Genomic DNA, 17393 nt, shown 5'->3' on the forward strand with positions numbered 1-17393 from the left:
TTAAATGCTAGCAAATATATATGTATATTTTATATGTTAACGCTGATTATCAAATCTAAGTTTTGAGATGCAGGGTAAGAGTGGTCGCTCTTATAAATTTGTGAGTTATTTAATCTTGATATTAAAATTCGAAGTCATTTGGGTTAAATAACAACTAGATGTAGTCTGATTTGTAAATGAAAGAAAGATGATCACAATTTAAACTTAAAATTTAAAATGTGTAGATTTTACAACAAGGTTTAATTTTTAAATAGGCTTAACATTGTAACGGTACTTTCGGCTTCGTTAAAGATAAGCTTGTGATAAATCGTAGAACAGGATAAATATATTTTTTTATTAAGTAAATATAATCTAAAATATAGTTTACTAAAACTGTTTTTCTCTTCGTGTTTTATTATTACAGCAAAAATTAGTGAACTCGATTAACTGTAACGAGCCTATTCTAAAAGTTTTAATATCTTTTGGTGTTTTAAGAATTAACTTTATTACTTCAAGTGAGATCGCTAGTTTTGATCCAGCTTATAAAAATAAGTAGATTATAAATCAGACTAAAAATATGTTGTTATTAACCTCACGTATGTTGTCAGTTATACTAATTTATAAAGTTCTATATAGCTAAACTTCATTACGTTATTGTGAAGAAGGAGTAATGATAAAAAAAATAATGTAATTGATTCTTAAATGTTAAGCTCAATAGTAGCTGTTAGCAAAAGATTATGGTAATTAGTATTGATAACTGTAAGGCTGCAAGTATCAATACAACGGTTAAGACTTGGAGACAAGCGTTCAAAGTTTGTCAGATGTGACGAGCACAATGACGGGATTTCATTTGGGAGCTTTGGACTGGCAGGTATTTTGAAGGAAGCTAGTAATGAAGATGTGCAATTTGTGTGTAGAATTTGTAATTGGAGAGTATCCTCATTAAAGAAGAGGCAGGTAAAGTGTGGACTGTGTAGAATGACAGTAAGATTTTAGGAGGAGCTTAAACATTTACATGGAAAAGATATATCAGTTAACATTGACATTCAGGATGGCAGAAAGAACACTATTTGACTTAAAACTTAGGAAATTGATAATAATAATTCTGTTCTGTTGAACAATAAATTCCAGGGTTTTACTTCTGCAGTTGAGGAACTGTTGGATGGAAGGAAAGCCAAAGATTGAATTACAGTGTTCGAAAACGTGTGAAGGTGACTATTTGTGTTCTTTGAATGTGGTTTCCATTTTTCTACTTGTTTCTCCAATATAGAAGTTGTGGCAGTTATCACATTGTATTTTATAAATAATATTGGTGTGGTGTTTGTCATTGTAGTTTTTTACATAATATAGAACTTAGATTTGTGCTTGGTTTTTGAATAAATTTGGTATTAACTGGAATGTCATATTTTGCGACTAGTTTTTACCAAAAAACTATTTTCTAGGTTGGTTCTAAGGTCCAACATTAGAAATTAAAACATGTTTAGAAGACCTAGCCAGAAAACTTGTGATACTTTCCACAGAAAACAACCAACAGAAAGACAACTCTGACAATTTTATTGACTTTCAACAGCCAAACTTCCCCAAAAAATTAAAAATTTATATTTTCCAGAAACACCTAAAAACAACATTTTAAAAGATTTTTTCAAATAATTTTCTCGCAAAATCATCAACATAATTTCACAACAGAAAGCTAAAAACAATCTTACAAAAAGAGACATTAATTCCATTAAAAAACCTAAAACACGACAAAAACATAAAAATTTTAAAAGCAGAGAAAGGAAATGTTATAGTCATAATGAACATGAATAAATACATTCAAAAAATAAAGAACAACCTATCAGACACAAACAAATTAAAACCAATACACACAAATCCAACAAAGACACATGAAATGCAACTGAACAAAATACTACTAAAAATGAAAAAGCCAACACAGTTTCAAAAACTTTATTCCTACCTATGCAAGACCGACTCATGCACACCACAAATATTTGGCATCCCCAAACCTCTTAAACCAGATCATCCATTATGACCAATAACATCCACATATGAATTGTTTAATTAAAATCTTGGTAAATACAAAGCATGGGCATTCTCCAAATATGTAACATCAGCCAACTCATTCATCAAAGACTTTAATTTCAAGTCTAATCTTAACTTAATCATAAAGCCTTAATGGCCAGTTTCAATGTTATTTCCTCTTTACAGAAGTCCCAACTGCTGAAGCCTGTATGATAGTCTTAGAACTCTGTATTTGAGACCCTAACTCATCAATAGACATTCCCAACAACCCTCATAGAATTCACCACAATGAAGACAAACTTCATGTTCAACAACCACAACTATATACAAACAAATCGCCTAAGCATGGGCAACTCAGTATCACCAGTTCTAGCCAATATTTGTGTGACGCAAGTTGAAACACAAACAATGAACACAGCATTACATCCGCCACTAAACTGGTACAGATATGTTGATGACACAATTGTGAGATTCACATCCACACAACACACAATTTTTTTCAATCACATTAACTCTATATATCCCAACATTAACTTCACATGTGAATAGAAAGAAAGCAATCAAATATCATATTTAACCTCAAAATTACAAGAACTGACACGCAATTTAAAACAGAAATCCACTGAAAAATCACCCATACTGGACTATACATTCTTGAACTCAGCACATGAAACAAAACAAAACTCAACACACTAAGAAACAAAATATGCTCACCAGATAAAATTAATAATGAATTAGACAAAATAAAACAATACTTCATCAACAAGTTTCCTCCACAAACCGTAGTTAAATATTATACACACACACCTAAACATAAAGCAAAATCAACCAACAAAAGTAAATGTACCTCACAAATCAAAAAATCATGAAACCATATACTGTTGCATATCATATATTCCCGATATTAGCAGAAATATAACAAACATTTGGCAGAAACTAGTAACAAAATATGACATTTCAGTTAATACCAAATTTATTCAAAAACGAGGCCAAATGTTTATTAGATCTAATGTCAGTCTTGATGTCTCATTTATAGGTTGGAAATTCTTTAAAAAAAAAACGAAGCTGTTTTAGATCAAACTATTCAAACTGAAATGTCTGTAAAACTGTTAAATATTGTTTATTGTATGAATATTAGATACGTCTCATTACAATTAAATTGATAGGTAAGAATAAAAGAAAATTATGTAAAAAATTAAAATATAATGAAAGACGAAGTAAAATATGGTATGATAAACTTTTTACGAGCGCTAACAAATATTCACTAAAAAGGAATCATTTATAGAGATATTTAATCAAGTAATTTATTGTACGATAAAGAATGAAAACATTAATTTTTGAAACTGTACACAACTAAGACATGATGGACACGTGTGATAGATAATTTATTCCAAAACATATTCTCTTTCTCAGTGATAAGTCTGTAAAAATTGAATATAATATGTTTTAAACTTCATAGTTTATTTTAACTGATCTCATGATATTTAACATATTAAAATAAATCTAGTTTTTAATAAGTACTGATGTTTTCTTCATGAGATATCTTTATTACTTAATTGCTAACCGTGTAATTTGTACATGTTTTTACATTTTTACCTCTCGATTTAAGTCCACATTAATTGTTCATATTTAAAGTTCAAAGTATATTTTGTGGAACTTGTGTTCTCCAGTGATGTTTTTTTATTTAGAGTGATGTGATAAACTGTGTAACTAAGTAGTACTACATTTTTACCCTTAGATATACTTTAATTTTCTGTGACATCTCTGAAAAACCTCTTGATAATTTTGGTCCATCTAAAAGGAATTCATCTGTGTTTACCGAGAAAGCATCCTCACACCATGACTTAAATATCGTCTACAATAAATGAGCCAAGATGAGTAAAGTTTAAAGGCAACCATATTAGTGACTATATCAGTAATAACACATGAAAAGACTTGTGGCTCTATTAGGAAGTCCCAAGTTTGTAACATCTATTTAAGTAGATACGTTAGCACAGTCTAGGTTAGATTAAAATACTTAAAAACTCTGACATACTTGGAAATTCTTGGAAACTCAGGGTGGTACAGCACTTTACTACAGAATTACAACGATAAAATCAGGGTTTTCATTGTCCTCAGTGAATATGTTAGATAGCTCGATATGGCTTTATTACAAAATAACACAAACACACAATATAATTTAATGTTGTAAAAACACACACACAATATAATTTCATGTTGTAAAAACACACACACAATATAATTTAATGTTATATAATGTTATAATAACACACACACAATATAATTTCATGTTGTTTAATGTTATAATAACACACACACAATATAATTTCATGTTGTTTAATGTTATAATAACACACACACAATATAATTTAATGTTATATAATGTTATAATAACACACACAATATAATTTCATGTTGTATAATGTTATACTTGCAAAAATATTTACTCCTCGACATATTTTTTCAACAAGTTATTCAACAACATTTTTATTTAGATATTTTGTGTTTGATATAAAATTATTATACCTGATTTTATTTATAAATTAATTTTAAATATCAAGTACATTATCAGTTGCCATGTGTTATATTCAGTTTTATTTTTCTAGTTATATTTATAACTGATGGTTTATGTGTATGTATACATAGGAAGTTATATCACATCACTGTACATACCCTAAAATATCAGTTTTCATACTATTTTCAATAAGAATTTGTATTGTTCATTGCAACCTTCAAAGAGTGAAAATGTTTATACTGTCTTCTAGTCTTGAAACTCCCACCTACTTTACGTTTCAATGTGATTCAGCTGCGTTGTAGCATGTAAATGTCCAAGAACAACTTATCACTAAAACACACACCACTATCACAGCTGTCTTCCTGTTTACTGTAGTTCACATTCTTCAGTTCCGTATTAGTCAGAAAAGAAGCATCAGAAGTGTGAGGAGAGTATAGTATCTGTCAGAAATATGTTTTCACTGTAAGAAAATATTAACATTGATTCGATATCTTACTGAAACTAACGTAACAACAGGAATGTCACTGGGGATCTCACATTGATTTGGTTTAGGAACCCAGACAAGCAGTCCTCGGAAAATGTCTAAAGAATTTGGTTGGAATGTTATTTTTGTAAGAGGAATAAGCTAGTGAGAAAACACACTAACCAGGTATATTATTCTTCCATCTTGAAAGTCAAGGTCACTAAATTGTATGTAAAAATGAGTATGACATTCTTAACTGTAGATATGCTGTCTGGTTTATCTTATTTACCAATACATCTAGACTGGTCCATCTCTTTTTCTGTACCAGATCTCCCAGGAATAAACCAGCTGGAGAAAGTATGATGAGGGTTCTTTAGTCAACTATTATTAACTAATTCCCTCACAAAATAATCAGTAGGATTTTGTAGATTATGGAATACTCAGCCAGTTATAATTTTCTCTGATATGGAAAAAAGGATATAGGAATGGAAAGTACATGTGCAGCTGGTCCAAAAGTCACATGTAAAGCAAGAGAGTAGCAAAAGTGGGATGATACATTTGCTTTCTAACAGTTAGAATGGACACCACCTCCCGAATTGTTGGCTCCTATATAGTTCTGCATTCGAAAGATGCATTTTTAAATGATAGAGATTTACTTTGGTTTTTGACTTATATTTTAAAGCTTATGAACTTACAAGCTGGTATTACTATTTCTGTCTCTATTGTGATGGAAGAACTACCTCACATAAGTCAAATCTCAACAGTGGCTTGGTAAAGTAGTTACATGTTGATGATGTGACAGCCTATTTTCATATATTAGTGATTTTCATCATGCAGCCTACAACTGCATTTCCTATGGTTTTAATCTCTTTCATCTCCCATTTTCAATGAGAAATTTAGCTTGTTTATTTATTTCCATCTTCTACAAAAGGCTTTGTCAACTTTGTTTCCTCTTGAGGACAGTATTCAGCCATCTTCTCATTATGTGTACATCATTTCACAGCTATGTTCCATTCTGTATCTTCTCTCATTATGTGGACATCATTTCTCAGCTATGTTCCATTCTGTATCTTCTCTCGTTACGTGGACATCATTTCACAGCTATGTTCCATTCTTTATCTTTACTTTTATCTCATGACACTTCTTGATTCATTTTTCATCACCAGTAATTTTTTGTTTAAATTTTTTTCTGTTTATTATGGTATTGTTTATTAAACCCTAAACTGATGTTGGAAACTTTGAAATGCAAGAGTTTATGATAATTGTCTGAGAAAATCAATGTCTAATAAGTTGTTCTGTAGCTGTAGGTATGATTTTTCATCATATCTATATAATTTTAATGTGTGGAAATAGGCAGGTATGTGGATAACTTGGTATAATTCTGAATAAATTAATTTACCATCTGAGCTGAAGGATGTGGTATGAAGATCCAAAAAGAGAGGCTTTTCTTTCTACGATAGATGGTAAATGTATACAGACGTTGAGTATTCAACTGATACAAAGAATCTTGTGGAATAGATAGGGATTGATAGAGAATTTCAGTGAACCTACAGAAATCTTCCATTAATTCAATCATACTCAGTAACATGTATGAAAGTAAGTTTGAGTCAAAGGTATAGGGACTTCCATCATAGACATGACTTTCAAAATAGAAATAACTTCACTATAAGACAGATCAGAAGTGGATCAACCTAAAATAAAAGGAAGAAAATTCAGCCTCGTTGAGAAATGTTTTGAAAATTCTCCTCAGTGAAAAGGGTATTAAAATTCATATGAACTTCAAGATTCATTTTCATCTGGAGTGAATTTTGAAACTTTAGTTAATTAACAACTATATAATAAAGGAAACACTAACAAACAACATGCAAAACATAAAAGAACAAAAAAGGAAGATTTTAACACATTATCAAATAAATGTCCATCTCCTGCTGGTCAGTCACCACAGATCTGATTTTGGAAAGTTAACATTTTCTTACATAAAATTTTTTTTCAATTAGATACTTAGCATTTCAGAGAAAGATTCTATCTTCTGTTAGCATCTTCCTTAAGTATTTGCATGACACTAGCTTTCAGGCAACTCCCACCTAAACTTTCGTAAGTTCTCATGAATTATATTATTGGATAATGATGTTACTGTGCAGTAAAGGCCCTCTCTACAAATAGGAGAGTGATGTGAATTCCATGTTTGCTAGCTCCATCTGTACTCATGAATCTTCATTACTGATGAGAAAAGAAGTTGTAAGTATCCAAAACAAAGCATACACATCAGGAAACTTGTGAGTGAAGTGGCTATTTAACAGGTGAAAGAGGGTACAGATGGTTTACTATGAGGTACATTGCTCTTAATACATTATAATCTATAATGCAAATTCACTGGATAAATGTTTATGAGGTCGAGTGTTTAAAAATAAAAGAGTTAAAGATCTGGTACTTACTCTATTATTGATATGTAAAACCACCATGAAATTGTCAGAATGGATAATAATCAAACCATCTACTAGCATTGGTAAGAAATGCAAACATCTCCGTTTGATAGAATAAAGGTTGAGCACACTGATGTGGAGGAATTGCTTATGCAGGTCCAGATGTCTGAGGTGAGATAGCTATTCAGAGATGTACCACAACCAGAAAGATAAGCATCTGTGAAGAGGTGTAGGTCTGGTTTGAATCAATTGTGATTTATGACATTAAAACTACTTCATAAGCAGCTGAAGCCTCAAATATTGATCAACATAAGGAATAGAACCCTGGATTTTAGTGTTATAAGTCCATAAACTTAAAATTGATCCATCGATAACCCAACAGTACAAAAAACTAAAATAAATAGTTTTCGTCTAAATTTTCACTCTTTGAAATTAAACACTCACTATTCTCTAGTACTCTTCTTACAGTAGTTTTAGATTTGGTTTTTATTGATATAAAAATGGCTTCACTTTCTGTGTACATGTGTGTTTATTTTTTATTTCTCAGGTTTTTAAAGATTGTTTACCTTGTGGAACCACAACATGAATTATGCCTGCTGTTTAAAGTATTAAAAATTGAATGTTATTAGAATGATGACATATTGTAACTTTCCAAATCACTGAATAAAATTCACAGCACTATGTGTTCGGACTTACATTGCTAGAAACAGGATTGAATACCCATGGTAGGAAGAGCAAACATATCTCATTGTTTAGTTTTGTGCCTAACTTTAAACAAACTGAATAAAATTCAACTAAAAGGTTTTTATGAATAACTCCTTCAACAATAGATACATTTATAAAACAACACAGAGATATGGGACTGATAACAGTTTATTATATCTATAAAATTATCAGGCAAAAACCATTAATAATTACATTAAAAACAAAATAAGTACTAACACAGCAGATATATATCAAAATGTATTTTAAAAAATTATTGGTTTATATAACCGTGCATAAACATTATAAAGTTTATAGCCATTATTTCTTTTTATAATTGTACATAAACATTATAAAGTTTATGGCCATTATAACTTATGATGTACTCTTAAGACCCCTGGTAATTAAGTAGGGGTACATTGACAGCTGTACATAGTATGTACGTCATCTCCTATTAAATTATGGTCGATGTAATAACTATTTCGAAATTAGCCCACAAACTATCTCTACATGGTTAACTTATTTGTAAAGATATGTCATTTGTTGTGATGAGAATACACCTCACTGAGTGTGTAACCATCCATAACTGATACATCATTCAGTTTACCACATAAAGTCTGGCTCTAACCGTCTGTACATTGACACATTATCCAGTTTCCGCTATGTCTGGTAAACGGATGGCATTGTTAAGACTGGTTCTCTGGTAATAGTTTTAGTTGTGGGTGATCTAAATTGGCAGATACTGGTCATCTATTTGTGTTTTGAATGAAGCTGTCCAGATGTGTAATATTGGTTTGGATATAGTCCTACATTCATGCTAATGGTACATGTCACCAACTTGTATTAACCTGCTCTGATTGGCCAGTTTTCATTCATCTGATGGTTTTCAAGTGGTAAAGCATCAATATTTCTTTACTGAGGTCTGGACATTGTTCACAAACAATTTGAAATACTTTAAATGCTGTGATTGACTTTAAAAGAGGCAAGTGAGAGAAGCTTATGCAAATCTAGTGGATATAGTGTGAGCTTAGATAATCAATTTCAGTTCATAAGTCCAATCATCACATATCTGATTTGGATAACAATAAACGTTCATTAAAACATTAGTTTTGTTACCATGACTGGCTGGCATGTTAGTTTTGTTACCATGTTAAAATTACCTGTTGGTAATGAAATAAGCAACATGTGAATAAAATATTTGTGATATTTTATATTGTCAGATGTGTGTTTTGGATTATTTGGTAAAGATGGTAAAGCCATATCATTCTACATAATGATATAAACAAAGTTATTTCTATTTCGTTAGATCACTGTGTTACCGAGATCAGCAGTGTAAGTACTGGATCTGATCAAACTTGTCATCAGTGTGAGTACTTGAGATCTCACCAAACTTGTCATTAGTGTAAGTACTGGAGCTGATCAAACTTGTCATTAGTGTAAGTACTGAATCTGATCAAACTTGTTATCAGTGTAAGTACTGAATCTGATCAAACGTGCCATCAGTGTAAGTACTAGATCTGATCAAACTTGTCATTATTGTAAGTACTGGAGCTGATCAAACTTGTCATCAGCATAAGTACTGGATCTGATAAAACTTGTCATCAGCATAAGTACTGGATCTGATCAAACTTGTCATCAGCATAAGTACTGGATCTGATAAAACTTGTCATCAGCGTAAGTACTGGATCTGATCAAAATTGTCATCAGTGTAAGTACTGGATCTGATCAAACTTGTCATCAGTGTAAGTACTGAATCTGATCCAACTTGTTTTCAGTATAAGTACTGGATCTGATCAAACTTGTCATCAGTGTAAGTACTGAATCTGATCCAACTTGTTTTCAGTATAAATACTGGATCTGATCAAACTTGTCATCAGTGTAAGTACTGAATCTGATCCAACTTGTTTTCAGTATAAGTACTGGATCTTATCAAACTTGTCATCAGTTTAAGTACTGAATCTGATCAAACTTGTCATCAGTGTAAGTACTGGATCTGATCAAACTTGTCAACAGTGTAAGTACTGGATCTTAAACAAACTTGTCATCAGTGTAAGTACTGAATCTGATCAAACTTGTCAACAGTGTAAGTACTGGATCTTAAACAAAATTGTCAGAAGTGTATTAAACCTGATCCTGAACTCCATATCAGTGAAGTTGTGCTGTCTGTGGTCCCTGAGACAAGGTTCTTGGAACTTATCTTTCCCTGTATGCTGACCTTTACACCACACTTCAAGCAGCTATGGGTAAAATGTATAAGAGCACTGAACATCCTCTGTGTCCTCTCTTCCATCACTTGGGCAGCAGATCGACGTTCTATGCTAAAGATATGTAGTGCTCTTATTAGATCGCAACTTGACTGTGGATTACTGATCTATAACTCTGCATGACCTTTGGCTTTAAAGATGCTAGATCCTATTCATCATTAAGGTCTTTGGCTCTGCACTGGGGCTTTCAGCACTTTCCCAGTTCAGAGCTTATACATAGAGTTTCATGAACCTTTTTTGCACCTCCATTGTTTGCAACTGTCTTTACTATATGCTTTGATACTTTGTTCCTTACCAAAGCATCTCATCAGGGGTTTTGTTTTCCTTCCTCGTTGGGCCATGCTTTTCCAGACCAGATGGTCTGCCATTGCTCCTTTTGGCATTTATATCAGGTGCAGTTAGATGAATTGGGTCTGTCCTCAATAAACATTGCTGTATCCACTGGTTAGCCCATCCTACCATGGCTTCTTACAGTTCCCAATTGTGACCTATCTTTAAATCATCTGAGAAAAGTAGACACTCCTGATTGGAAATATTGTCTGCAATTTGCTGAACATCTTTCGAACCATCCTTCCATTCCTATTTATATAGATGGTTCGAAATCAGGTGACTGTGTTGGCTCTGCCATGGATTGTTGTGGTTCGGTGGTTGCACACAGAATTCCCACTACAGCTTCTGTGTTTACTGCTGAACTGTATGCTATTTCCCTTGCCCTGGATCACATAGAAGTTAAGCAGTAGTCAAACTGCACTATTTATACTGACTCGCATAGTTCTCTACTGGACCTGGAATTGCTTCAAGTTAATTCACACCCTGTTCTTGCTGATATTCAAAACCACTGGCCCATTTATTTTAACATCTACTTCTATCCAGTTTTTCTGGATACCAGGCCACTTTGGTATTCATGGGAATGAGCTTGCTGACACTGCAGCTGAGTCTATCTGCTCTGGCTCTATCACCACTGTACCTGTCCCATACATAGACTATGGTCCTGTATCAAGACTCATCTCTGTGCCAGCTGGCAGTTGACTTGAGTTAGCAACACGAAAACAAGCTTTTCCAAATAAAACATTATATTGGACTTTAGTCGTCTTGCTTCCGTCAGGATTGAGAGAGTAAGTTGTTCTAACTAGACTACGCATTGGTCACAGTTTTTAACTCATCATTTGCTTTTATCTGGAACTGATGCACCAGTGTGTAGTTTGTGTAACACTCAAATTACAATAAGCCACATTTTACTTTCTTGTCATTGTTATGACTGTCAACAACGGCACCATTTTAAACATGTTCTGTCCCAAGGTTTGTCCATAATGTTAGACAGTGATGGTGACACTGTCCACCTTGGTAATGTTTTTAGTTCTAAAGGCCATTAATATTTTTAATTTCTACATTACACCTTTTTAATGTGGTTCCCTTTTAAAAATCATCTAGTTCAATTTGAAATTAGAAACTGGCCTAACATGAAATAACTCGAAGCTAGGACTGGAAAGGCCAACTTCAGGTGACTAACGCTGCTGTTCGAACTACCCATTAGTCATCCTGGCAAGGTATTATTATATCAGGTGACTGATGGTGGTTTTTGTACTTACCTGTTAGTCTTCCTGGTGAGTTATCATTATTACAGTTACACTACAGAAAGTCCTTTATAACTTAAATTTCTGTAATTTTTTCTTGACTTTGTAGACTAGATGTAAACATTGGTTTTATGCTGTTTATGTTGTTTTTTTAACTTTGTTTTTTTTTACTTTAATTTTCTTTTATGAATTTTACTAAATTTACTTTTAACTTTTTACCAGTTGTTTGGTGCAGATAGCCTAGCTGCTTTGTGTCATAAAACATTTAATCAAGCAACAACCAATCAATAATGTAACAGTTTACTTTCTGTGACATCATGCATCTTTTGATCTCCACAAAAATGAGAAATTCATGAATTTAATTTAGAGAAGAAAATTGCTGTGATTTGTAACAAATGGAATAAAAAAGACAACAAATTCAACACTATTTATTGTATCAAGGGAAACTAAAGGATATTTTAAATGAGAAAGTTAAACTGTTGTACACATTTTCAGTATTTTCAGTAAGTATAAACATTGGTAAGACTTCAAGAACCAAGTTTTGGCTTTCTTAAAAGACAGACTGCTCTTTTTCAGATTCAATTGAAGGCTTTATCATAAGCATAAAATCTGCTTATCACAAGAAAATTCAGAAAAGGGTACCAGGACATAGAAATGTCTTTGTTTCTTGTGACAACTTCAAAGTATCCTCACAAACACAAGGTCAAGTAGAATGCAATTAAACTATCCCACAAATAGTACGTTGTCTTCTTGAAATATTGAGTCACAAAGAAGTAACACCTCAGGTTTGATGTTTCATGTGACAGCTACCAGGTTTAATCAGAATTTAAAAAATTAAAGATTGTTGTAAATAGTAAATACTATGGGAAAGAAAGATATGTAGTATTTGTATACTTAATCATTCACATGTAAAATATAAGATAATGAGTTCTTTAAGAAAGCAAGTTTTTATATCCTCAGTTTCAGAAAATGTGGGAAGACTAGGACATTTCTTAAAATTCTGTTTATAAAATACAGATTTGTAAATCCTTTTTTCCTTGTTATTATAATAACAACAGGAAAACAGAGAAATATAATATTATGTAGAATATAAGATGAGTTCTTTAAGAAAGCAAGTTTTTATATCCTCAGTTATAGAAAATGTGGGAAGATCAGAACATTTCTTAAAATTCTGTTTATAAAATACAGATTTGTAAATCCTTTTTGCTTGTTAGTATAATAACAATAGGTAAACTGAAAAGCATCAACTCAGATTGTGATGTTTACAATATAATGTGTACATAAATACTCCAGAGCTGATGAAGTGCTGTTGCCCAAAACATGGTATTCATGTTTTATCAATAAAGTTATTTTAAATTGTTGACTCTTTCAACATTACTTTATAATCTATTTTGCATTTATTATTTTCTCACCTATACAATTATTTTATTATTAGAACTAATTGTTCCTTTATCATGTCATTGATGTAAATCAAAAAATTAGCAAAGGTTCTAAACCTGACTCTCACTTGTGATATTAATAGTGTGACTGAATTGTATTTACAGTAACAATCTTCCATTCAGCTGCTCTTCTATCCAGTTAGGTAATTGTTTTCTGATACCTACAGAGATAATTCTTTTAAATGTTTTATTTAGCACCTTGTCAAATGCTTTCTGAAGGTTAATATACCAAATCTACACTGTTATCCTCATCTACATAATCAGTAACCCTTTGAAATGACTTTGTAAAGCCTCTATTATCAGACTTTCTTAAATTTTTTTTCACAACTGATGCAAGATTAATACACTTATAATCACTGGGAGAATTATTATCTCTCATGAAAAGAGGAGTGAAATATTAGCTAACTTACAATCCTTTGGTGCCTGCCCACTATTCAAGAACTAACAGAAAATTCTTTTAATAGTAGCAAGCAGCTTATATATCTAATCCTTAACCTCCTTCAAATTTCTTGGTAAATATCAAGCCCAAGTAGCATTATCGTTCTTTAAACTGCTCAATGTTTTCTAAACAAGCTCAGAATTAATGAAATCATCTTTTTCAACCTGTTCAAGATTAGGAATACCTTTTAAATATTCATTAATTAAAACTGAAGAAAAACAAATTTAATAACCCAGCCTTCTCATAATCATTAAATATAGGCCGATCTCTATCAGTCCTAAAGGGTTTTACCTTATCTGAAGACTTTGTTATATTTCTTGAATATACAATGGTTTTCTTTAATTTTATCTCTTATACCCTTTGTGAACCAACCTGATTTTTTATTTGGAGCTACCCTTTTCTTTCTAAAGGAATATGTTTGTTTAATTATTTTCTCTGTATTTACCCCACAGACAATCCTATTCACATACTTTGTTAAGGAATCACCCATAACTACAATCTTCTTAGGTTATCATCCACATCCTTCTCTGTTTCTTTTGTTGACTTTCTCTCTAGTAGTTCCTTGTACATACAATTCAATGAATAAAATATTTTGTTCAATAGAACAGGCTCGTTACAGTTACCTCCACTGTATAATACTCTTCCTAACTTTGTGAAAATCATTGTTAGTTGATGTACCCTTTCTTATAAAAGCTTAAGCCCTTGCTGCCATCTCCCACAGTTTACAAATTTCTTTATTTATAATAGTGATAGGCATAAGCCTCTTGTGTCTTTCTATTTTTTTTTAATCTTTTGAAATTCTTTTTGAAGTGGTTAGCCTTAGCCAGTGGAAAGTTGCTACACAACATTTACCAACCCATTTACAATGTTTTGGAGGTAAAACATCTGAATTATAAAATTCAAGTTATCGTTGTAGTCATCTTTGAATATCAAAGTTAATGTTAACTGACACTATCGTACAACTCACATAAGATTTGCATTAAGAATAAAAGTAGAAAAACTTTAATTTACACACAAAGAGAAACAGTCCTAAAACATTTTTTTCTGTACTTTCAAAAAAGGTTTACAAAGAAGTATACAAGTGCAAGAACCACAACACACTGCTGAGTATATATTCTTCAACATTAAAAAAAAAGTTAAACTACAGTGATACAAACTAACAGCTTTCAGAGAAGAAGGAAAAACAGTTTTGGTTACTCTCCCAAAACATTTTTGTGTATACATGTATTATGATTGTTTCTCTTGTGTGAACATTTAAATTTTGTAAGCTTGATTAGCTTATAATTAGTATGATTCATTTATTTTTTGTTTTTTATTACTTTACCTAAAATAGCATAATTCTATGTATATTATGTAATTTCAATGACCAAGCTTGATTGCCTTGTAAAAGAACTTGTACCTTTAATACATCCCCATGTTATTTTCTAAAGTTTACCACAGAAAAGATATTTTCATGGTTTACAAAAAAACCAATGGAAAATTTCTTTAAAAATTACTTTAAACATTGGTTTTGTTGTTTATTTAGCATTGTAGAAAATTTACTTCCAAGTATGGGCTAAATATACTTTTCTTTCTTCTTTGTGGATAAAAGTTAGTCAACTAATCTGAGTATAATGTTTATGAGTTTTAGACATACACCTTAAATTACTGTCTTGCAAATCATTTTTTACTGTTTGTGTTTATATGTGATGTTCATTACAGTATCAGAACTTTGTTTACATTTTTCTTAAGACTTTGATTATTACTTCAGATAAGATAAAATTTAAACTTTGATTATTACTCCACATAAGATAAAAATTAAAACCTATTAACTGTAAGAATAATGCTTTTCATCACCACACATACATAAGTAGAAAATGAACACAGCCATTTTCTTGTACAGTTCAAATCCTTTGCTGTACAAAAATATATTTTATACAAATTGAGAGTTAAGTATGGTGAGCAGTTAGTTTTAGTTGATAAGTTCTGTATAACAGAGGACTCCATTTTAAAATACATGTTTGCATACCTATACAACCTTCATGCAGTTGTTTACTTGCTTGTCACAAAAAGAAAAAAAATGTTACAGATTAGTTAGAAAACATTAAAATATTTTCTAAACTTTTACAAATGTGTTTTTAGGCTTTGTAGAGTAGATAAGATGCAACCATCCAGTATGTTGCACAAAAATATCTATTTCTCTATAGAGTAAAATTTGTATACATGTCTTTTTTGTTTCAGGAAAATCACATGTTTATTACAAAATTGGTTGCAGTTGGACAGCAGATCAAACTTGAACCAACTCACCATGATTTTGAAACATTTATGCTGGATATCTTGGATTCTTTGCTTCATTCTGTCAGAATAATTTCTCGAGTTGAAAATCATCTGAATACAGTATGTTTTGGCTCTCAAGTATTATCAAGACACAGATATTAACTGTTCTCAAAGAACAATTCCAGCATCTTCAGAAATACATGAACAACTTTAATAAGTATCTTGACATTTTAGATGGTGAGGTATGTTTTCAAGTTATTAAAGTAGGAAATTTATTTGCATCATTTGATCAGTGATCATGTTAAAATATAAAGAATTAACAGTTTTTTTCTATTATATTTAATCATTTTATATTTGATTATGATGGCTAACTATGGGATAATAGAAAAACTGCTTATGTTTGTGCTGCCTAACATGTTGCTTCTAGTGGTGGAGCCAAGTACAAAATTCAGTATGGACCCACAGCAATATTGTGCACAGGATGTACACTGTCCTTTTGAGACAAATTACAGATTAAAAAACAAAAACTCTACATATGACTTATTTAGACATGGGAATAATCATGCAGTCTCTAACTGAGTAGGCTTGAGTAATGTGCAGAATGGTTACAGTCATGCCAAAGCCATCCCATGCTTATGATATTCAAATATCTGATATATCTACTCAGCACACGGTGAGAAGACACAGTAGTCCTTGGAAAGTAACATACAGTGATTAGATCCAAATGCAAGCCCACCAATATCACTCCTAGGAGGGCGCTAAGAGTACTTTCAGAGTTAAATAGATATCAGTAAAATAGTAGGTAAAATACATAGTGGCCAAGGGGGGATAACATAGAGAACTAAGTTTATGTGCTGATCCATCAAGACTTTCTGTAGAGGCCCTGAAGGTGCATGTCAAGTGTAGGTGAGAAGTGTATATGCACAAACAACATTTCTGCTTGATATATATATGTATGATAGATGTAGTAAACATTTAAGAGCATTTGTAAAATGGATAAGTTATTCTAAATATATTTATAATTACAAAAACAAACCTCAGCAAAACTGACTGAATTCTAACTTTTTAGCAGTTCCCAAACCCAGTGGGTCAGCAGTAACTTTATGGATTTAAATCTCTAAATTCATGAGTTCAATTCACTACAGTGGACAGAAAACACAGTCCAATGTGTAGGATTTTACTAAAACAACAATAAATTTTTTACTACATTTCTTCATTAAAGCTTTTCTCCCCCCGCTAGTACAGCGGTATGTCTCCAGATTTACAAAGCTAAAATCAGGGGGTTCGATTCCTCTCAGTGGGCTCATCAGATAGCCC

The 17393-nt window shown here is 31.7% G+C and overlaps 1 protein-coding gene across 19 annotated transcripts in view; it reads left to right on the forward strand.

Moving 5' to 3' along the window:
- Positions 1-48: 48 nt before the first annotated feature.
- LOC143243061 (dynein axonemal heavy chain 7-like) overlaps positions 49-17393 on the forward strand; it is a 37551-nt gene continuing 20206 nt past the window's right edge. The window contains exons 1-4 of one of the 19 annotated variants that reach the window (XR_013023823.1): positions 49-100; positions 1111-1190; positions 7950-8127; positions 16041-16318. Coding sequence is in view for 2 of the 19 variants with exons in the window: in XM_076486795.1 (XP_076342910.1) it covers positions 16199-16318 (120 nt within the window). In the remaining 17 variants the exon portion in view is untranslated. Of the gene's footprint in view, positions 101-128; positions 1191-3739; positions 5166-7949; positions 8128-14630; positions 14697-16040; positions 16319-17393 lie in introns of those variants that run through there. The other 18 variants (XR_013023832.1, XR_013023829.1, XM_076486795.1 and 15 more) reach the window with 18 other exon arrangements.

This window comes from Tachypleus tridentatus, unplaced genomic scaffold (assembly GCF_004210375.1).
Source record: "Tachypleus tridentatus isolate NWPU-2018 unplaced genomic scaffold, ASM421037v1 Hic_cluster_2, whole genome shotgun sequence".
Taxonomy (NCBI): Eukaryota; Metazoa; Arthropoda; class Merostomata; order Xiphosura; family Limulidae; genus Tachypleus; species Tachypleus tridentatus.